The sequence below is a fragment of the Physella acuta genome, unplaced genomic scaffold, assembly GCF_028476545.2.
Source record: "Physella acuta isolate Inbredline_101_S28 unplaced genomic scaffold, ASM2847654v3 ptg000855l, whole genome shotgun sequence".
NCBI lineage: Eukaryota > Metazoa > Mollusca > Gastropoda > Physidae > Physella > Physella acuta.
The window spans coordinates 382,039-405,177 of NW_026732372.1; the positions used below are offsets into that span (position 1 = coordinate 382,039).

General features: G+C 32.0%; 3 protein-coding genes across 6 annotated transcripts; 2 read left to right on the plus strand and 1 right to left on the minus strand.

The window, feature by feature from the left end:
- The first annotated feature begins 28 nt into the window (after nt 1–28).
- On the plus strand, nt 29–5,641 carry LOC131952137 (peroxisomal leader peptide-processing protease). 4 transcript variants are annotated; one of them, XM_059314667.1, is made up of 10 exons: nt 29–503; nt 900–1,771; nt 1,924–2,135; nt 2,335–2,472; nt 3,230–3,394; nt 3,889–4,010; nt 4,304–4,392; nt 4,909–5,003; nt 5,146–5,223; nt 5,451–5,641. In XM_059314667.1, the coding sequence occupies exons 2-10, from the start codon at nt 939–941 to the stop codon at nt 5,483–5,485; spliced, it is 1,767 nt and encodes a 588-aa protein (XP_059170650.1). In that variant the 5' UTR covers nt 29–503; nt 900–938; the 3' UTR covers nt 5,486–5,641. The 4 variants fall into 4 exon arrangements, with proteins under 4 accessions (XP_059170650.1, XP_059170652.1, XP_059170653.1 ...); XM_059314669.1 differs by having other exon boundaries at nt 29–340; XM_059314670.1 differs by having other exon boundaries at nt 29–340; nt 905–1,771.
- A 2,843-nt stretch (nt 5,642–8,484) lies between these two features.
- LOC131952169 (NAD-dependent protein deacetylase sirtuin-2) lies at nt 8,485–14,551 on the minus strand. The gene is made up of 10 exons (XM_059314723.1): nt 14,360–14,551; nt 13,522–13,720; nt 13,239–13,382; nt 12,803–13,038; nt 12,507–12,607; nt 12,252–12,302; nt 12,047–12,163; nt 10,712–10,832; nt 10,344–10,441; nt 8,485–10,034 (listed from the first exon to the last, which is right to left on the minus strand). Exons 1-10 carry the CDS (start codon nt 14,427–14,429, stop codon nt 9,174–9,176), a joined length of 1,998 nt encoding a protein of 665 aa, XP_059170706.1. The 5' UTR covers nt 14,430–14,551; the 3' UTR covers nt 8,485–9,173.
- Nucleotides 14,552–17,925: 3,374 nt separating this feature from the next.
- On the plus strand, nt 17,926–22,481 carry LOC131952132 (uncharacterized). Its single transcript, XM_059314656.1, has 5 exons — nt 17,926–17,956; nt 18,439–18,838; nt 19,060–19,274; nt 20,230–20,514; nt 20,631–22,481. Exons 2-5 carry the CDS (start codon nt 18,510–18,512, stop codon nt 21,293–21,295), a joined length of 1,494 nt encoding a protein of 497 aa, XP_059170639.1. The 5' UTR covers nt 17,926–17,956; nt 18,439–18,509; the 3' UTR covers nt 21,296–22,481.
- Nucleotides 22,482–23,139: the final 658 nt, after the last annotated feature.

Consider the following 23,139-nt stretch of genomic DNA (forward strand, 5'->3'; position numbering starts at 1 on the left):
CGATCGGATTGAAGTCACAATTGGACTATTGATGGTTTGTTATGTAACCGATCATATTAAATCAAAACTTTTTACAAATATGTCAATACAATAGAGTTTGAAATTGCTCGTGTTTGTGTGTAGTGTACCCAAAAAGCCATGACGTCACAACGCGTGACGGCGTCGCGGTAGGCGAATGACGGACTGATGGCTAAAAATAGGCTGTGTTGTCGCAGGAAGAGAGGCCAAGACACACCTACTGTTTTACATCTTGCAAGCATGCAACGATTGTCTGTGACACACAGAACAGTCTTGAATCGTCAGTACAGAAGAACGATTACTGAAAGAGTTTCAAACATCGGTCATATTTATTATTTAATTTATAGAATTATTTATAATAAAAGTACACCAGATACGGTGACGTTAACCGCACGGAAGTGATATCGCAACATTCAACAATAACAACAACAAAAAACAATAGGCCCTAACAAAAAACATTTTTTAATTAATTTATTAAATTTAAAGTAAAAGTATTTTTAAAAGTAGAAATAGAAATCTATAAGTTAAGATGACTAGAACGGACTAAATCAATGAGTAGAAAAGACTAATTAGGGCCTAAAATATCTTACAAATAACATTTATCCTATTATAGTCTATACTCTATACTTATAGTTTATAGCCTATCTAGTGTATCTAGTATCTACTCTAGGGCTATAGGGCAGTAGTATAGGCTATATAAGTATATATATGATAGATTATTGATTATGAGAGCAGTGTTATTTTTTTGTGTTATATTTTTATAAGAAAAACTATTATGGTTAAAATTTATAATCAATCTTCTCTGTAAATTTTTACTTCTATTATTATAATAAAATTGGTCTAGATATTTTTAAAAAACGAAAGTGTTTTTTAAACTCTAGTCTAGAATCTATTCAGTTTGGTGAAACTCATTGTTCATTATGGAAAATGTAAATTTTGCTGAAATTCTTCAACTTTTTGGATGTGTTGTCACTTCAACTTCAAATGTAAAGTCTAACAACCTCAAGGATGCACCATCACAATGTGGTATTCTCTACCAACCTGAACAAGGAGTTGTTCTTTCTCATGGCTCAATTTTAGCTGACTATTGTATTGCTGATAAAAAACTAAATAACAAAATAAATAATGGCTCACCAATAGAGGAATCCGATCTTGGAGATGCAGTGTTTAGTACCATGATCGACAGGAGGTGGTCACCATGTGAGTTAAACACTAGATCTAGAGAAGAACAGCATGATTCAGATAATACCAATTTATCTACTGATCACTGTCCAGAATATCGTACATTAGCTTGCAGATTTATTTGTGCATTTAAAAATGAGGATTTCAGCAGAGCTGTCAGCAAATTTATGCCAGAGAGCACCTGGTCATTTGAGACCAGCCAGAATATAACAGATGTAACAGACCAAGATAATTCAAAACAGGATATGTGTGAAAAACTATCTTTCAACTTGCTGAGTTATTTTGTAATTCTAAAAACATGCCCCCTTACACTTACATTGTCAAGAACAAAATTAAGAAAGGATTATAGTTTACCCTTGATTCTAAGACAGCAGTGCAGGATTGGTGAAGCAGCTGAAATAGTGTCAACACCCTTTGGAAGCCAGAATCCATCTGTATTTTTTAACACCTATAGTGTTGGTGTTGTATGTAATGTCAGTGGTAATGAAGGTTGTTGGATAGTTACAGATGCTCGCTGTATTCCTGGCTCAGAAGGAGGTGCTCTTTTTACTGGCAAAGGAGGTCAACAGAGGTCAGGCTAATTTATTATATTTTTATGCTGCATAATAACTAATTTAGGTCTTCTTCGTCAAATAAATAACATGTTTTTATTGTTTGCATGAATTAATAATATTAACTTATTGAAGTTTAATTTATTTCATTGCCTTTTATAATTGATCTAAGATTTCTGGCTGGAATAATTGTTGCATCACTGTGTTGGAAAAACAAGGAATGGGTCGGCTTTTCAATGGCATGCAGCATCAGAAGTGTTATTGAATCCATGTTTAAAACATTCAAGAAGATAAGGTGTGACAACATAACAAGCTTACTTGGTGCAAATTTGAAGCCCTTTCATTATCTTACAAATCAAGAGATAAATTCATCTAAAACTATAGGTACTTAGTACTTCCTATAAATAAATGAACTGAATTGGCTGTGGCTTTTATTACATTGTATCCTAACAATTTTTCAGTATTAAAAATGTATTATAATTTTTTTAGGATATCCTTTTGTTAAATTTCCTCTTTTTGATCTTTTATTTTATTTTACACGTCTTTAAAAATGTGTTAATTGAAAACTTGCTCTCTTACACAGAAAAAAATGAAGAATTTTTGTCCTCTACTGTATTGATACGTGTTGGTAATACATGGGGATCTGGTGTCATTGTAAACTGCCAGAAGGGAATCATTTTAACATGTAGTCATGTTGTTAAGGATACACAACACTTTACAGGTAAAAATGTAGTGTTTTTTTTTTAAAGTAAGTTCTAAATACTTTATTTTACTTGTATTAGTTGCTTAAGACAGGAATTTGTTATATGTTGAATAATTAAAGGGTCAAAAATTAATGATATTACACTCCTGGGGGGCCAAATTCTGACTTTTGTGATGTGTGACAAGGGGAAGAAGGGCGTCAGTAAGTGTGACAACACACTTGTGTATTTAAAAAAATAATGCCCAAACTTATTTTAACTCTAATTTTGTAATTTTATTTCTTTTTTTTTTCCTGTAAATTCTAATAAAACTGCTCCCATATAGACCTACTCAATGTTGACAGAGCTCAGTTAATAATATTTTATAATGACTTTGCTGTTGTGAGGTTGCCCTGCTGGATTGGTAGGTTGATGTGTGAGATCATTTATGAGGGGGAATTACTCATGGTGACCTGATATTGTTTATGGATGACCCCAATGACCTTTAATTTTTTTTAGCTGGGATTACTTTAAAATATTGAATAAATCTAAATAAAAGCTCATCAAACAAACATTGTCACAATACAGGTTATCAAGTTTACAAAGTTCATCTTTCTTTTTGCAACTTTAAAGTGCCATGCTTGTAGTATATTTCATGAGAAGTATTGTTTTTTAAAAATTCCAGGTGGTGGATAATGATTATTAGATTGTAAAAAAGTTTTCCTGCATGGCTTATTAAGTTAGTGTTTTCATCTTTAATATAGGCTTGAATGTGTTTATTAAAATATTTCTTTTAAGCAATGATCAAACCATACCAAGGATCTCAAGAATATTCTGCTCATGTGGTCTACAGCAATAGAAATGCTCCTTATGGCCCTTTAGACATAGCTGTATTGACATGCCCTGAAGCTACTGCTCATTTATGTTCAAAGCATATCCCTAAAATAAATACTCCTCAAATAGGTATGTACTTTTTTTAAAATATCGATATTTCACAATTACATTATTTAATCATAAATCATAACCTTTTATATTATTTACAATAATTATAGCCTTGTGTATTTAAAAAAGATGGACTACAAACCTAAAACCCTTAGAACTTTTCATTCATTTACCTGTTGGTAGATACATTTTTTTACCTTTCTTTTTGGTCCTTTGCTATTTTTTCTGTTTCTTCCCAACTTTTTCCAAAAATTGTAATGCCTTTTTCAATTTCTCTAAGTCCTGATTTTTTTTTGGGTCTCCCTCTTTTTCTAATATTTGTTTATACAATGACATGCCTTGTCTGGTAATACTTATTGCTAGTTTCCTCAACATGTGGCCTAGCATCTCCACATTCATTTAAGAATTTCTTTCTCCACTTGGATTTGTCCTCTCTTATACCACGCTGCAGTGTTTTGTACTTTGTCAAGCTGTTAATACACCTGAATGGAATATATGTCATTAATTTCTTTTAGGTGAGAAAGTGTTGGTGATAGGTCATGCTCTTTTCAGCTATGACCTAAATATGCACCCATCAATAACTGTAGGAGTAGTATCAAAATTAATACATTCACATGAACAACTTGCGATTGTTCAGGTTGGCATAATTTTTTTAAAAATATATATAATACAAAAATTTTGCAATATATTTTAACATTGTAAAAAATTACATTGGTGTTACTTACAAAGCTGGTACTTATTATACTGCCATGGACAACCTAAATACATTTTGAAAAAATTCTGATAACACACATAGCTTTAAGAGTTTATAATTTAATTCCATTTTCATTTACATTAAATTTAAAACATTTACTTATCTGAATCATTTGTAAAGTCAGCAGTTTATAATATTTTGATTATTGTAATTGAACATTTTTAAAATCTGTTTAGTCAACATGTGCTGTACATGCTGGATCTAGTGGAGGCCCATTGCTCAATGCTCAGGGAGACTTGATAGGCATTATTGTGTGTAATACTGTGTAAGTTTACACCTAGTTCTTTATTATTGTATCATACACATATGTGATCTGGAAAATATAATTTTAAAATTAATCTTTTAACAGTTAAAAATGCAATGTTCTAAGATTAGTTAACTAGAAAAAATTTAAAACAAAATTTATGAGTAATTAATGTGTAGTGGTTTTGCAAGTGGGCAAGTCAAATAAAAGATTTAAGTAATTGAAATGTAATGTGGAAACCTAATGTATTTCTTCCAGTTAAGTTTATGTGGGCACAGAATATATAACACATATATAACACATATATTTATATATAATATATATATATATCACAGAGAAGTGATGCATTTAATCATTTTATTATAGTGCCTGTTTAGTTTTTATGTGTGAATAAGTAGGATTTCACTTGTGAAAGATTAATTTACTTTTGTGGGGTTTTTTTTTGTATGAAGTTTGAGGGTAGATTTTTTTATAGGAAACAACTAAATAGTGCTTGTTAACATATGAATATTCAGAAGTTTGGTTTTATTTTTACAGGGATAAAGGAAGTAATGCTTGTTATCCTCATCTCAACCTTTGTGTACCAGCCATAAGCTTGTTATCTCCCTTACAAAGATATTTGGATTCTGGAGGTAATTCACCATTTTATAAATTAAAGGAATTTTTATTTACTTTAACTTCTTAGCATAAAAAGTTGTAAAAAAAAGGTCTAGCTATTTTTTAAAATGAAATATTAGTACTCGTACATCACTTGAAATAATGTATTCTTATCAGATGCATCCGCCTTTGCTGCTTATAATGTTGAAGACCTGACTACAAAAAGACTTTGGGCACTGGATAGCAATGTTTTAGGTAGATATATAATTTTATTTATTACCTGATATTTTGCTCAATTTTTTTCCTAGTTAATTAACCTTTTTCCCTAGACTCAATCAATTTGTCTGAGCATATTTTTTTAAAGTGTCATGCAAACTAAGTTATACGTTTAAAAGAGTAAATTTAGTATAATTTTTTTTATTATAACAGGTTTAAAGTTTTGTCAAAGGGTTAATATTTACACTAGTGTCATTTCTTTGCAGGTGAAAGAAGTAGCCCAACAAAAAGCAAACTGTGATTAATTTTAATTGTTATTTTTAATATTCATACTTTTATGTTGTGCCAGTGTTATTACTGTAATAAGCCATTGTCTTTCTTGTTGATGGATCAAATAACCATATTTTTTGTGTGTAAATGTAGAGTTTTAAATTTTAATGCCAATTTTAAATAAAGAACAAAGTAATATATACATACCATTTTGTCCTCTTACTGTTTTTGAATTGTACTTTTTCAAACATTTGTTAAATTATTTTATATTTTTCGGTATTCAATGAGTTTAAGTTGAATTGTATTACAGACTTGAAAATTGATTTAGACTACTAACTGCATTTACAAAATTATCTATAGAAAGAAAACATTGGGTGTGGGACTAAAGGTCAACCATAAAAGGGCGGAATGTCTAAGAGAAAAGACAATGCTAGTTGCTATCTCTAAGGTAACCAATTGGGTCCAAGCAACTTGAAATGGCAGAATTGTCTTACACACAAAAGATCAACTTCTATATATATTGCGAAATACAGGTGACTACTGACTGGCATAGCCCCCTCAATGTCAACAATTTGAAACAACCATTAAAGAAGTCAATAGCCACCAGCAATGTCACCGACATGCAATCAGGTGAAACACCAAGAAAATACTAGTAGCTATCCTTAGAAGGTGAACAATCAGGTACATTCTACTGGAGATGTTGGGAACGTCTTAAACAAATGATAAAAGGAAGGTGGCCGTGCCACCATATTCCTCAAGGAAATGTAGATTACTTTATACTACTTTTAGACTACATTTGTGTAATTGTGATGCAAGTCTGCACAAATTAAGTTTTTTATTTAAAAAAAAATTGTGGGCACAAATGAAGAGACCTGCCCTGGTGGAGAAGTATGCATGCATTCCTTTTTGCTCATCAGGGCTTCCAAAAGAATAAGTAAAGTTATCCAACTTGTGAAAATATTTGTAAATTTAATAATAGTAGTTGTATCTGAATTGTTGTGGTAAACTAAATATAAAAACTAAGCTATATTGTATTTTAGGGTGTGGAGGGACATTTATACAATGTTTCACCACACTGTCAAACTGTACTAAATTTAAATATTTAACATTTCTAATCCTTGGCCTTGGGGATACAATGCGGTGTACGAAAATTGAAAGTACTGTACCCTTTTTTAACATGACATGATTGATTAAGATCTTGGCCTTTTAGATGTTTGCTTTTCTCCTGTCTGCCTAATTTCCTGTTGGCCTCCCAAAAAATTTAAGATGTGTTTATCCAGAATAAAATCAAACAAACAACTACATTTGTATAGAATGATACTTGTAATTTAATCCACATTAAATTGTATGTACATATTTTCATTGGTAATAGTGACATCTTTCAAGTTATAACAATTATTACTTTTTTTTTTGAGAAAACGAGAAGCAACAAACTTACAATTTTTAACAGTTACAATATCTGTGACTACATAAATACATGCTCCATTTTCTCAATATTACTGTGTTGGAAAATAATACACTGGATTAAATAAAACTATGAGACAGTATTATAAAAATGTTTTTCAAAAACTTAGTTGTAACACTTTTAAAAATAAGTTCTGCAGTTTTTAAGATGTTGAGTATAATAAAAAAAATAATAAATACAAAATAATAATTTGCTTAGCAGGGAAAACAGAATTAAACAAAAAACTTATGTCTTCCTCAATATTATTCACTTTAAAATGTATATTGTAAGGGAGTAAAAATATGTAATGTTACTTGTAAAGGTTTTAGTAAAATAACTGATGTGTGTTTCTGAAGATCTAATAATAATACACTATAGAGAGACAAACATGCACATACTTTAAATATTTGCTGGAATGAGAATCATCAAAGTTCTTATTTTGAAATAAAGAGCAAACACTCATGACATTTAAAAGCATGTATAATGTAACTGAAGAGTTCAAGTAGAAAGGCATAAATAAAAAAGTTAAACAAAAACAATGATGGCAATGTTTTGACATCAAGTCCATGATTGACATGGGAGAACTCATTTTAAAATGAGTTAAAATGTTACTTCAAATAAACTTTAAGTTTATAGATATTGTGTCTTTTCACAAGAGCACAGCTGAATTGAGTGAGCTTATTGCTTTAGCAGTTCATATTCAGTAAGTTTGGATAATTTATTTTCTTATCCATAGCAGTTATACATTCTCTATATTTAAGTAAATAAAATATAATTTAAAATATACGACTAGGAAAATATGAACATACATTTAATAAGTTGTAAAATAATATGCTAACAATTATATAAATAACTATACATAAAACAATCACAAAGTAATTTGGTTTATCATTTAAGTTCAGCAATTCACCACAAAAACAATGGTTGGTGAAAAATTAATACTTTCAAGTCTTACAATGAAGACTTTCAAAAAAAATATAAAGGCAAGAAATATCATTATGTTAACATTTCATAACAAACTAAAAAATTATTAGACAATGGTAGAAGTTAATTAAAGTAATTGATTTACTAATTTCTTATCACAAAGAATTAGATTTCAAACCTCATGTATCACATTTTAAAAAATATATGCCTAATACTTAAGTGACTATCACTTATTTTAATCAATCAAAATATTTAGAATACAATTAATAAAATATCACATTTTATATATTATAATGTTGAAGACTACTAAACATTTCAAAAATAATTTTTAATTGCCATTTGAATTTGATATTACTTAGTTACAAGTTAGGTATGTTATATTTATTTTACAATGAAACAATAAGCTATAAAAATACTGAATATGTTTTGAACATATTAGCTAACCACTCAAATGTTCTAGATTAACTAGTCTGCTGACAATGTAACCTATGAGTTTAAAAAATTAAAATATAACAAATTGGAAAAATAAATATAAAACTGATTCATATATTACTTAATTTTTTTTTTTATTAATTAAAAACAATTGGTAAACAATTATAGTAATGCAGCTATTGTGTTTTAATCATTCCCTAAAAGTAATTTTTAACTACTAAATAGTAATCTTTACAAGATGTCATAAAAATATAAAGGAATTCACATAAAACTTTTAATTGGGTTGTAGGGATAACAAAATAAAAGCTTTTTTAAAAATTATGCAACATTTTAAAACAAAGAGATCAATAAAATCTGAGAGTCTTTTCCAAGCTAAAAATCAACTAAATCTCAAATCACAACTTTTTAGAAATAGATTTGTAATTGTAAACATGAAAAGTAAAATAAAGGGAGCTAATTATTAAGTAAAAAAGAATTGCACATGGTGAAGTTGAAGCAGAGAAGCCATCACAATTTCAGGAAGATCATGACTAAAAGAAAACAGATTATAACAATGATTCTATTATTGTAGGTTTACTATTAGTAATTTGTAAGCCTTATTAATTCACATTTAATTTTTTTATTCGTCACTTTAAAAAAATATACATTTAAAATAAATAAAAAAGTAATAATAAATTGCCTGACAGCTTTCATTCCGAATTTATGAATTTAATTCATACAATAGCAACTTAAAAGTTTAAAATCTACAAAATTAGATTCTTGCTAAACCATTTCAAGTAACAAGAATAATTAAAATGTATTTAATTTAACTATTAACTTGTAGATTCTAGTAGTTGCATAACAAAAAAATGTGAGACATCAATATTAAACTTCTGAACAAAACTTTTTTGGCGCTCGACAATAAAATGCACTAAAAAATTTAACGAGAGTCATCTGAAGATGAGTCATCATCAAGGTCATCTCTATCATCTTCATCATCATCATCTGAGCTACTTGAAATACAAGCATTGTATGACAGAATCCTAGCATCATAGGAAGGTTTGGGAGGAGTCCTATGCTGATAAACCATACGTGGAGGCTTGGCGGAGCGTACACGATCAATTACAGCTCGAAAACCGCCTGTTTTGCTGGAGTGTACTTTTTCTGGAGTGGCTTGATTTACAGAGTTTGATCTAGGTTTTACTGGATGGGAACCAGGAGATTGCTGGGGTTTCCTCTGAATGGGTAACGTTGCTTCAATCTGTGGTTTCTTTCTCAAGAGTTTTGAGGTAGAAGCATTTTCTACCTTTTTACTACTGCTCTCAGGTTCAGAGTAAGAAGGGGAATTCTCCTGTCTCCGAGATAAAATAGGTGTCAGTTTTCCATTTTCTTTTCTTCTAGATAAAAGAGAAGAAAAGCTCCTTGTTTGGCTGAACCCATTGCAGTTATTTCTGTTACTGCCAGATGGTGGTTTCCCATTCGGAGGACGGGGGTTGCCAGCTCCATTTTGAACACCTACTCCACCTACAGCACCAACTGGTGGTTTGTCCCCTGGTTTTCCAGTTATTTTACCATTACTGACTGGAACTTTTAAAGTATTACTTGCTTGTTTCTCCGAGCTGGAAGAGGAGTCAGAATCAGAGTCAGCCCCATCTGAAGACACACTAGAATCAGAGTCAGAATACAGATCAGCACTGGCATTCTGTCTCCACATGGCAGCAAGAGCAGAATTTGACTGGTTGGAACTGGCTGCGGCTTTAGCGGCCTTTGGTTGCTGCAAATCTGGAGGTGGTGGAGCTGCCTGTATTGCAATGACCAACAAGAAAATAATTAATTCGGTTCTTAAAATAAACATAATTTGTCTTAATAGTTATTAAAAGTTAACTTATAATAAGTAGTATGTAATTACAAACATTATTTGTTTTCAAAAGTTATTGAAAGCTATCTAATAATAAATAACAAGTAGTCATACGTAATTAAATAAACATCTTTGAAAGTAAAAAATCTTTGAGAAGATGATATTTAAAAAAAATTATTTTATAAAAATCCAAATCTCATAAAATTTATAATATGATTAGTTTAAATTTTCAGAAAGGCTATGTTAAATTACCAATCTAAATGTTCCTTCAGACTGGGTTATCAAATCTATCATGTCTTCTTTCATACCAGCTGTATGTACAAATGTCTGAAGGCTTTCAAGGAGATCACCTATCAAACACAGAATGATCATTTTAAATACAATCTGATCTTTGTATATCCCTTTTTAACCTGGCATATTGTGTAGGATAACAACAAAATGCATTAAATGATTGAGTGAAATAGAAATACTATGAATATTTCATACATAGAAATGTTAGCAGAATCAATCAATCAACTGTAATTAATCATTGTCTTCTTAAAAACAAATTCTACCTCAAACAGGTAAACTTGCAGAAGTAAATTAGTATAAACAGAGAATGTGCATTCATAACATTTTACCTTCAGCAACAAAATCTTTGGCCCTTTTGCCTTGTTTGAATGGACCTACAGCTGTTCTGTTGAAAAGAACACGGGGGACTGTCCACCTAACAGTATCAATAATGCCAGCAAATGGTTGAACCTGTGGATTAAATGTCACTTAGGTTAGAAGAGTGACTAACAAAATGATAAGAACATTCGTTTTTGTTTAAAATCTCTATAATAATAGTTTCGCTGTCTGTGTATCTGACAAGAACGCTCTGTCTGACAAGAACGCTCTAGAGAAAACACAAGCAATTTAAAAACATGCACAGTAATTCGAAAAACGAAATATGACGTCGACACATTTAGCGCACAGAGTAGAAAATAATCTCAAACCCAGAGAGTGCTCAAAGTTATATGACGTCATTGATTTTCGCGTTAACATTGAATAAAAAGGAAATGTTGTCTAATCTTAATGGTTTGCGTGAAGAGTTTCTTGCATACAATTCTTCGGGTAGGGGCGAAGCCCCACCCCCCGCGTAAGAACGTCTGAGCCCCCCCCCCCCCTCGGGGAGGGGGCGGACACTGGAAAAAGTATATAATTATATTTCGTTGAATGGGACGGTAGACATGTTTTTTTTTGGGGGGGGGGGTGGGGGGGGGGGTGGGGGGGGGGGTGGGGGGGGGTGGTGTGTGTGGGGGGTGGGGGGTGGTGTGTGTGGGGGGTGGGGTGGTTTTAGTTTAGACTTTTTCCTCCCCAGAGAGGGGTGGGGGTACTTGAAATTTTCGGGGGCGGGGGTAGAATTTTCGGGGAAGGGGCGGACACTGGAAAAAGTATATAATTATATTTCGTTGAATGGGACGGTAGGCATGTTTTTTTTTTGGGGGGGGGGGGTGGAGGGGTGGGGGGGTGGTGTGTGGGGGGGGGGGGGCGGTGTGTGGAGGGGGTGGTGTGTGTGGGGGGTGGGGGGTGGGGGTGGGGGGTGGTGTGTGGGGTGGGGTGGGGGTGGTGTGTGTGGGGGGGGGGGTGGGTTGGTTTTAGTTTAGAGAAAAGAGACAGCACTATCAAGCTAGCGCCCGGTGTATCCTTCCTCAACGGGCCATTTTTCTCGTCTTATAAATAATTAAATTACACTTAACACAGTTTTTAGCAAACATTTACTTAGGTTAGAATGTCTGTGGGTAGGTGGGTGTGTGGTCAAATTCAGTTTTGATATAGTAATAAAAGCAGTGGTTGCTAAAAAAAGAGATTTCTAGAACAACCAGCTTTTTAAACATTAAACCAGTTTTCTTATTTTAAGGACATTTAAAAGCTTGCCATTATAAAGGTTTTATTTGGGATTTTAAATTGTTATTTTAAAAATGTACACTTACTTCTAGTGAAGTTCCCAAAATTAACACCATATCAGCCTGTAACATGTCTTTCAAATAGAAGTAGAACCTCTTGGGGAGCTCCTCCCCAAAGAAAACTATATCTGGTTTTATTATACCCTGTGGAAAAAAAATAATGCCAATAGAAATATGCCTAATAAAACAGGCTAAATTCTAGTTAAAAGAAACATTGTAAGAGAATACTTACAAAACATCCCCTTTTCTTACACTTGGGTAATTTATCTTCAAATATACTGTCCTAAAATGTAAAATTTTTTAATCAATCCAAAAAAAAATTCTATTACTTTGGATTATTTTCAACCTAGAATTGCTAAAAGTTACTCAGTACAGGGTAAAATTTAAATTTTCAAGTTTAAAATTTAAAAAGTCTAAAATATTATTCAAACAAATAAAGTTCTATCACTTACAATTTAATGAAAGATTAACATCAACGTAAAACTACCTTTATTTCTGAACCTCTATATTTTTCATGACACGCAACACAAGAAGCAGTAGAAAATGTCCCATGTGCTTCCACCAGTTTATCAGGTGGAACACCAGCCACTGCAAACAAAAAATGAAAAAATAAGAGAACAAAAATCTCAGATGTTTTCCTAGCTTTTATGAAAACATATGGTTCTTTTGAAAATAAAATACATAACTAAGAATAAACAGGAGTACTTAACACAGAGAGCTAAACATAATTGAAACTATTTTGTGCTTTATTCTCATTATCATAAAAATTTAAATAATATTTACATCTTTCCAAGCCATCGATATTCTGTGTATACATTCTTAAAAGCATTCCTCGATCATTTAGCAACCGGGCAAAGTAATGTATATAATTGGGTCTGTACTTTCCGGACGGATACAATTCTTTAGCCAATGCGAAGAATGGGCGTGGATTATGGTGAAAGAAATCTATGTCGAAAATGGCTTCTGGATAAGGAATATTGTACTGTTGAAGGTTGTCATATAAACCTGTGCCTGGAGTTCTGCAGGAAATATAAACAAGTTATGAACTTTTAAAAAATTATTCAATTATTACAACGATAAATAGCAAAAATCAGTTCAAAATGAGTAAATAAAAGGGCACACTGTATTGAAAAGAAGGTACTTATTTCTAAAATCTGATTGTAAGCTAGAAATGTCTTTACTATAATCAACACCTTAATTTTGTACTACTATGAAATACCTGAAATCTGGAATGCCACTAGGTGTTGATATTCCAGCTCCTGCAACAATAACAACATTTTTGGCTTGTTCTTCTTTTAACATATTGGCCACATCATTTAAATTCCTCAGTATGATGTGAACTCCATTGGTACCAAAAGTTCGCCTGTAATGAGTTAAGAATAGATTAAACTACATATATGTCCCTGAATAGGAGTCTAAATGACAAAACCAAATGTGATACTGTTTGGCACTTATCAATAACAAAAAACAGAACATATCTTTAAAAGGATGTGATTGCTTACCTGTTTTCAAACAGCTTAGCGCCATTTGTAGGGGACTTTGGTACCTGTCGTAAGCTCAAGTCACGTACTCCAGTTGTGATACCAGAGTCTGAGTCTGACTGATTCCCACTTTTGTTGTTAGTTCCATATCTCCTTAGCCGTGGCGGACTGGGACTCAATGATGGCGACTTGTCACTATTTCCACCTGATCTAATCTGACCTAAAGTTAAGTAAAATAATTATTTTATGTTTTTAATTTCCATCATTTAACATATTGCTATCAAGTGAAATTGAATTATCTGAAGTGTATATTGATGAGTAAACATACTGTGACAAAATTAGAAAAGACATATCCATGATAATGATAGTAGTAACTATAAGAAGCAATTGTAAAGACTAAAGATAAGTAATATTGCATTCATGATTATGATGATTGAATATAATTATTTAGAAAATCTAGATCTAAATCTAGAATAGATCATGATTTGATTACCATCAATAATATTTTATTTTAGTGCATACATTTTAAATTATTTTCGAGTCACTTAGATTAGATCTATCATCTAGATCTAGAAACTTAGACTTGACTTAAAAGTAGTGTGTAGGTAGGACTAGTGAGTAGGGAGTGTTGGGAAATTTAATTTAATATGAAAATAAAATTAAGTTTATAAGTCGTTTTTTGGCAAATGATTGATGTCATTAAAATTATTTTTTAAATATTTTAATTAGATCTAGATCTATATACTATATGACTAATTTTAAAAAATGTTATGTTCAATCAGATTCAAAGACCAAAGTTCACTCAACCATGTTTTTTAATGTCAGTTTTTTAGTTGTTTTTTTTTTTTTTTTTGCCTACCTCTCAAGTTTACACTGGCAGATGCTGCAGTTGCCATAATTCTTCTCGTTTGGGTCATTATAAAGGACATTTATTCCTAGCACTCAACAAACGCCACATTGTGTGGAAATAATAAGAGTCCCGGGAGACAGAATAGAATTTAATATGTAAAATAATTAATTTTATTTCATGGTCAGGCAGCCATAGTTACGAGAAAACCAAGGGGAAATAATTCATCTAGATCTAGGCCCAATCTGTACAAAAAAAAACCTGTTGCCATTTATAGACATTGCGGTGTTACGGCATGTTATCAAACATTTAATAATATAAATGTGTGCATTTCATTTTCATCCAGTAGCGTCACAAGAGAGGGTGGGGCGCACTAAATGACATCACTCAGGGCTATATCAAAGCGAAAAATTGCACTATTTATATAAGTAAAAATGCTTCCAGTTCAGTTAATTATTAATTAGTTATTAAAGTTAATAGACTTTGAAGTACCAATTGACAACTCTCGACAAAAGGGTGAGGAGCGGGATGACAACGTGGCGTAAACTTGCTAACAATGCTTTAGTTATAGAGCAATACATAAATGCTGTATCCACAGCTACAGAACAACACCTCGTTACTTCTAACACTAGTAGTGCACAGTTTGAAGCTATTACCAATAATTTAAAGCAGGGTACTGGTGATATCAACTGAAAAAAAAATTAAAATTTACAGAGGAAGACAAGCTTTGTTCAGCAGTACCAATAACTGATACGTTATTCTCTGTCCATTAAATATTTTAAAAAGAAACCAAAGGGGCTTTTCCCCAGATGAATTAATAAATAATGTTAAAGATAATTGCATAGTTAACCGAAGAATCAAAGATTTACATTCGGGTGAGGACATATAGACTCTATATTTGATGAGTTAGACAATTTATAAATTTACAACAACAAAAAAAAACCTGTAAAATACAAAATAACTGCAAAATTCTGCTAAAATTTGCTTAAAACAAAATTTTTTAGAATGGAATTCAGTGACGTCTATTTGCATTACTTCCCCTCCCCCCCCCACACACACTTCTTCCTCACGTCACACATAATCACAGGACTATCTTCAGTGGGAGAGTGACATTAGTTATGAACCACCCTTGGTGTTAATAAAATATAGTATGCCAATAGCAGCTCAAGAATAAAGGAGCTATTTTGTGAATGATACTTTTGGGGTCATCCATAAATGACGTCACGCTTTTTTGACGATTTTTACCTCCCCCTCCCCTCCGTCACACGTCGTCACAAAAAGCCAGACCCCCCCTAAAATGACGTCACACCTCAGCTTACAACCCCCTCAAAATTGCAGTTGAATTTTTTTAAACATCGATATTTTTCCAAAATCTTGTCTGAAATCTGTCAAAATAGAGTATTTTAATAAATTCCTATTACAATTTATTAAAACTGTTTTCTAAAACGCAAAATAACGTCTAAAATTCGTTTTCTAACATTTCTTTTCTATTAAGCAAAAGTGTGACGTCGCATCATCTGAACCCCCCTCTCCCTTATAATCACACGTCACAAAATTACCGACCCCCCTCCGACCCCCTACGAGTGTGACGTCATTTTTGGACGACCCCTTTTTGAAGATTTTTGCAATCTCGTCTTTGTCAGAAAAAGCCAGTTTCCAAAATGACGTCACAACACAGCCTCCCCTCCACCCTATTTAACTTTTTTTAAAAATAATTTAAATAAAATAACTGCATAAATTATGTTTGAAAATGTAGCCTTATTCTAAAGTTTTCTGCCCCACCCCCACCCCTTTTCTATTTCATGTGGGGGTGGCGAAGTACTCAAAGAAATATTGCTACACACTACACAAATTTAGCATGGACGACCTAAGATAGATAAGTAACTTGTTTTCAAAATGCTAGATCCACTAGTTCAGGGGTCTCCAAACTTTTCAGCCCGAGGGCCGCATTAACTTTAAAATATCAGTTCGGGGGCCAGAGATTCTCCCCCCCCCCCCCCCCCCCAACGAAGTATAATTGAAATAGAAATATATACACATTTCTGAAAGGAACAATGTCGGAGACCGACAACACACTCAAGGTCCAAGTTTGTTCTCAAATTGTTGTTAATGTATTTCATTCTTGAAAATGTAGTTCCGAAATTTGAAAGGTACTATGATGCAAAAGTGTAAAAATATTAGGAAAGTCTTCCTTTGGCAAAAACTTTTTTTAAAAAACTTATAAAAACCCACCCACCCTTCTTTGAACTTGCTTCTAATCAGGTCATTTGCTTGCAATTCAATGACCCCAAGCTGCAGTTCATCTGGGCAACTGGCGAAATTTACTTCAATTGGGTTTTGAAACAGTTTCATTTCTTCTGCCTTTGAATCCAAGTCAAAACACCGCTACTGAAACTGCAACCGAAGGTCGCTGATGATTTTGCATTTAAATGACTGAGATGTTGCTTCAGCCATGAAGACCTTGCACTGCTGAAAGTGCGTCAAGTTTTTGGACTGTACTTGTTTCAAAAACAAGACGTTTGGATCTGAAAGCCTTTAGATGGTTGTATAGAACAGAAACTACATTTTACTCTCCTTGTAGTTCTAGGTTCAGAATATTTAAATCACTAGTTATGACTGTAGCAAAGGTCAATTTCCATACCCACTCTTCATCAGACATTCATGCCTGTGGCTTGCCTTTACTTTCCAGGAAGTCACCTATTTCCTTTCTTAACTTAAATACTCTGCTCAGAACTTTCCCACAATTTAGCCATCTTACGGCTGTATAATATGGTAAATGTTGCGTGTCTGTATCTTTCAACATGATTTCGTTATGCCACTAATGTACTTTCCTCCATCAACATTCAGCTGAGGCTAGTCCAGTCCAAGTTATAATCAGCATTTTTTTTTAACTTATTAAATATCTCCTCTCCGGTAACAGTGCCATACATGCTATGTTGGGAAGCCAGCTCTTGTGTTAAGTTTATGTCTTCATTTACACATCTAATGAACAAAAGCAGTTGAGAGGTGGAACAGATGTCCAGCGACTCATCCATTGCAATTGAAAAATGGCGTAGCCCTTGCATTTTTCGCTATTTGAGTCACGATGTTTTCACCAATGTCTGCAACACGGCGGGCAATGGTATTTGCACCCAATGCTACATTTTCAAATTATTTTAAATTTTCTTGGCAAAGTTTTCAGCCACCTCCAATAAAAATCTTTTTCGTGGACAAAAAGTTCGCCGCGGGCCGGATGAGAGGACCACGCGGGCCGCATCCGCGGGCCGTAGTTTGGAGACCCCTGCACTAGTTAATACTTATGCAGGTTTGCTGTTAATTTTTTTTTATGTAAAAGAAAAGTATTTAGGGCCTACACAATTATATTTAGACCTATTATGATCATATCATGTTATATTCAATCTATAGGATAGTTATTCGGCTAGATTATATATATATATATATTTTTTTTTTGTCGAGCAAACGAGCATAAACCTATTACCTAACTCAAATTATAATGCTTTAAAAAAATTCATTCTTTAGATTAGATTTTTAGCCCCCCCCCCTTTCCCCATTCTTTTATGTAAAGAAACAATATTATTTCAAAATTGCGTGAGATGTCAAAGGCTAAAGGTCAACGCATGCTATGATGATTTAAGTTAAAATAAATATAGTAATATGATAATGAAATAATTATTAATAAATTCTAAGACTAATCCGAAGATCTAGATCTAGATCTATAGGCCCTATATATATACAATTCTTAAAATTTTTAATATGTCCAGCCACCTAGCCCTAGGACCTTTACTTTTAACTAAAAGACAAAAGTAAAAGTATTCCTTCCTCCATCATCGTCAGAGTTGTCAGTTGGGTTGACTCAAGCCGCTCAGGGACAATAGTTCACAATAATAATAGTGTATTAATATAATAGTAATAGACATCAATAATAATTTATAATTAATAAATAAATTGCTCAAAGTAAGTCTAAAAGTAAAACAAACAATTTAAAAAACCAGAACAACCAAATAACTTGTTTTTTAAGTAACCTTATTAATTAATTAATTTTTAAGACATTTTTTTTTACCAATCATTGTTTTATTTTATTTATTTTTTAGGTGCAGACAGTTATTTTACATTGCTGTTACTGTTAACTGTTAATGATTAACAGTTAATCAATATTATAAACATGACAGAAAAAGAAGAATTGAAGACAGATGTGTTATTAGAAAGTGAACAAGTGCAGTTTGTTGGTGATCATTGTAATGAAACAACTGATGCTCAAAATACCTCTCGAATACATTTAATTGCAAGTACTGATAGAGGGAAACCTTTCTGTCATCTGGATGATGTTTTATCCAGCCTACAGCTTGGTCAGTTCCATTGGCGAATGTTGGTGCTTGTTGGAGGAGGTTATTTTTCTGTTTGTTCTGAAATGATGTTGTTTATTTTTCTGAGTATACCCATAAAGAACGAGTGGGCATTAGGCGATATGGATTTCCCTTGGTTGCCTTTTAGGTAAAGTGAAAAATACAACTTATTTGTGTTAATTTTTGTCTTGTTTAATAAAAATGAATTGTCTGCAACTAATACAAAATACGCTTGATTTTTATTTCTATTATTCTATGAATATTGCGCTACCTTCATAATTGTTACTAAGGATAGGCCAATGTGTTCCCTCATTTAGACTAATTTTTATCTCTCTGTATTTCATTGAAATAATTTTTCTGTATTTTCAGCACTGGTATCACAGGTATTATAGGAGGATTTGCTGCTGGAATTATAAGTGACAGATATGGCAGGCAGTTGCCCTTTCTCATTGGTATTGTTTTTATTGCCTTGTTTGGGGTTGTGTCAGCCTTTGCTCCATCTTATCCCCTCTTCATTTTGTTTCGATGTATGGTTACCATAGGAACAGGAACTTTTGAATCTGTTGGATTTGTCCTTTTACTTGGTAAGTTTAAGTACCTACATTAATGATAAAAATGTTATAAAAACTGACTGGGTTGTGTTAGTTTGTGGCTATGCGTGTTTTATAAAAGAAAAACTACACAAGCTCAGTTGCAAATTGTAATCATGTTTTTTCGTTGTTGAAAAAGCATCATGGAGTTGCTTTTAAAATATCTATCCAGAATATAAGTCATAACTGATTTTAAACAATAAATCATGTGGGATTTGCAATAGATTAATTTATATACCTTTGAATTGAAGTGAATTAACATGGACATAATAGTCTCCATGATGTACACAAAAGATTAGTTAAGCTTCAGGAGATCCAAATAGCTATTCACACAAACATCATTTGAGTACAAATAGAATTAAAAAGTACATTAAATACTTTAAAAAGATTGTTACAATTAACACATATTTTTTATATTAACACGTTTTTATTAACTCAGCTTCGCGTTTGTTGTTAAAATTGACAACGAAAATTAGCCCACTTCTGATTGCTCTAGAGATCTGAAATTCGGCATGCAGGCTATTTTCGCCTAACAATTTCAGATGCAATCATAAAAACTAGCAATTAGAGACCTAAATTAGCTTAATTAAATTACGCCCCTAGGACCCTAAAATTGAGGACATGATTTCTCAAAAACGCGTGTAAATTTATAAAGTACTAATAATATCCCGTACTTTTATACACATTTTATTAGGCGTTCACTTGGTGTGGGACGGAGTGGTCTAGCGGTAGAGAGCTGGACTGCTAACCCGTTAGTCTCGAGTTCGAATCCGAGTTCAAGTCAGTAGACCGTCCCTGAGTCCACCCAACTTTTCTACTTTTTAGTCCACAAGAAAAACGTGGTTTTTTAAAAAGTTTTTTTTAAGTATTTTATTTTACCAATAGTTTTATACTCTTATATTTTTTGCTTTTTACCATAAAATAAAAGTATCTTATTTTTTTTTTTTAGAATTTTTGCCTAAACAGAAGAGAGGGTCCATCCTTGTAGTTGTAACACTGTGTGGAGCATTTGGCGCTGTATTTGCTGGTGGTATAGCCTGGTTGATTTTACCTCGTTTTGGCTGGCGCTGGTTTGTGGGTGCTTGTGCTGCTCCTGCTGTTTTATTACTGTTTTATGAGCCTTTTGCTTTCTATGAAAGCCCCAGATTTTTATTTATTAGGGGGCAGAAGGAGAAAGCTGTAAAGGTGTTACAAACAATGGCAGCCATTAATAAATGTGAAATACCTGATCTGGGTAAGCTAATTTTAGTCTGCAAAATCTTAACATTAACAGATAAATTTGAAGATCCTTTTTTAAATAAATATATGTACATTTACATAATGTAAACATGGATCTATGTTTAATTTCAGATATGATTATTTATCCTACACCAAGTAAGTCTAAAGGTAGATTTAGGCAACTGTTTTCTAAAGAGCTCCGCAGTCGTACAGTGGTGTTCTCTTGTATATGGTTTCTTCAAGCATCCGGCTATTGGGGAGTCACCACATACCTACCAGAATACATGAGCAATTTGGGCGTGGACCCATATTTTAATATGTTTTCTGTATTTATTGGAGAAATACCAGGATTGTTTTTGGCCATGATACTCATAGAAAGATACATGCTGGGCAGAATTCGCACTCTTCGTTTATTTTGTGCTTTGACTGCCTTGTCATTATTAGTTTTCAGCTTCATTCCAGAACATGCATACAAAGCTGTTTTGATAATTTTATGCTACTTTAGCATGGTTCCAATTTATTCCATATTGAACGCATTTACTCCAGAACTTTATCCTACAGACATAAGAAGCACAGCTATGGCATGGATGAATGTGGTGATTGAAATACCAGGGCTGATAACTCCATTTGTTGGAGCTACTTTAGTATCAAGTAGCATTCCTTGGCTGTATCCTGTTGTGTGGGGTTCTCTGTTTGTTATTCAATGTGCATTAACCTTTGCTATAAAAAAAGAGACAGCTGGCAAAGATCTAAAAGATTGTTCCACTGTTAATAATGAATCCCCAATTACAAATTAATATATAAACAAGATTTCAGTTTTTAAGACATTATTAAGATTTTACATTTTTTTACTATTTAAATGAGGTAGTTTAGTGAGCAGTGATCAAAATAATTATCAAGCAGTTAAGTTATCAAAGCTAAAGGGATGAATGTGATTTACTATTTTACTAAATAAAAATAATTACCATGACGAAAAAGTTTCTAAATTTAGCTTTTCAACTTTTAGTTAGCTGATTCAGAATATTACAAATATAATGCTTTTAGACCCAACTAGCCAGGTTTTGTGTGCAAGTTTGGCTTCCCTCATATTGACGCTAATAACTTACGGGGTAGAAAAATATCCTATATTTGACACTCATTTCTACAATAAGCTAAAATAGTAGTCTGTTGATCATGATATTAGGTTGATAAACAAATTGAATACATTTTATATTTGTTCTTAGTTGCCATCTCAGCATTAGACTTGGGTCCATTCAGGTATTTTTTATTACAGATTTTATGTTTTATTGTTAAGTAATTTTATATAAGATTGTTTACAGACTTTTATTTACTGTCATAATAGTGTCTTTAAATGATTAAATATTGAAGATTTTTATTCTTACCAGATTCTATTTATAAGATAATTCTCCACTTTTTGAATGGGTGATCTCAAATCTGTTTCAAAATTATAAATCCATTCCAAATTTTTTTTTTTTGGTGGCTAAATATTTTAATGTTTTATTAACTGTTATTATTCAAACAGTATTTAATTATTAACATCTTTTAACAATGTTTTACAGTTTAGGGCAGATTCTTTTGCATTCTAATACATACATTTACGATATTATTTATTATACATTTTTATTTTTTACGCTTTATTTTGTTCATATTTGTTTTAAACTATGTTACTAATGTATCTGGTTAAATATTCTTTTTGATTATAAGATCGCTGATTTTTATTTACTTGTAACTTCAGCTGCCATTGTATTTACATATCCTATATATTTTAAACTTTATTTTTAGTAGTTTTATTTGGTTTCAACACTCAAATGTATAAATATTTATTATAAAACACTATTCCATTATTATGTTTATGCAAGTTAATATTAAACTAAAATTAGAACAAAATGTGGACTGCTTCTTTTAATGCTTGGTGAAGTTATGCATGTACTAGGAGTTTGGTTTGTTAGAAGTAAATGGTGTGATATGTTTTGGTTTGTTTGTGAAATTTGAAAAACTCAATTAAACTAGAACAAGTTAGATATTACAAATTTGTTTTTTTTTTTAATTTCTGACTTAAGTAAAGGATATTAATACATTAAAGAGAAGATTATGAAATAACTCTTACTTTTGCTAATCAAATACCATAACAAAAATAAGTAGTGAACAAATGTATCATTTAACATATTAGTAAGGCTTATAGCTTCAAATTATGACCAGTATTGAAATAGCCTAACACAGTATGTGTCATTAAATAACTCAGCTGTCTTTTAAACTGCTGTGCAATTGTCAAGAAACTTGAACTTAAGTATGATTATTTTTTAGAGAAATTTTTAATATTAGGAGCTTTTGTTGTAATAGCACTGTATGAAAGCTTCTGTTAAAAAACAACAGGGAAGTTTGCTATAATTCAAAGTTTTGTTACCCAAATATTTAAAAAAGTACTGTTAAAAATGGATTATTATTATAATTTCTCTGGTCAACAAAACTTTACATAATACACAAGGTTTTAATATATTTATTATTAAGATGAAAGAAAGAGGAAGAGATCAATTATCTAAAAAGATTTAAGGACAAAAAAAACTTTAAAACAATACTCTTCTATGTACAGAGGGATGGAAACTATAGAAAAGTTTTTTAAAAAAAAAACAGTTTCCAACTT

Excerpts from the sequence above, each read along its gene's own strand:
- LOC131952137 (XM_059314667.1), top strand. The coding sequence starts at position 939 with ATGGAAAATGTAAATTTTGCTGAAATTCTTCAACTTTTTGGATGTGTT. Across the intron at positions 4,011-4,303 it reads AACAACTTGCGATTGTTCAG|TCAACATGTGCTGTACATGC; the intron begins GTTGGCATAATT and ends AAATCTGTTTAG. Across the intron at positions 4,393-4,908 it reads ATTATTGTGTGTAATACTGT|GGATAAAGGAAGTAATGCTT; the intron begins GTAAGTTTACAC and ends TTATTTTTACAG.
- LOC131952169 (XM_059314723.1), bottom strand. The coding sequence starts at position 14,429 with ATGTCCTTTATAATGACCCAAACGAGAAGAATTATGGCAACTGCAGCA. Across the intron at positions 12,303-12,506 it reads ATAGAGGTTCAGAAATAAAG|GACAGTATATTTGAAGATAA; the intron begins GTAGTTTTACGT and ends TTTACATTTTAG. Across the intron at positions 10,442-10,711 it reads CAAAGATTTTGTTGCTGAAG|GTGATCTCCTTGAAAGCCTT; the intron begins GTAAAATGTTAT and ends TGTGTTTGATAG.
- LOC131952132 (XM_059314656.1), top strand. The coding sequence starts at position 18,510 with ATGACAGAAAAAGAAGAATTGAAGACAGATGTGTTATTAGAAAGTGAA. Across the intron at positions 18,839-19,059 it reads TTCCCTTGGTTGCCTTTTAG|CACTGGTATCACAGGTATTA; the intron begins GTAAAGTGAAAA and ends CTGTATTTTCAG. Across the intron at positions 20,515-20,630 it reads ATGTGAAATACCTGATCTGG|ATATGATTATTTATCCTACA; the intron begins GTAAGCTAATTT and ends GTTTAATTTCAG.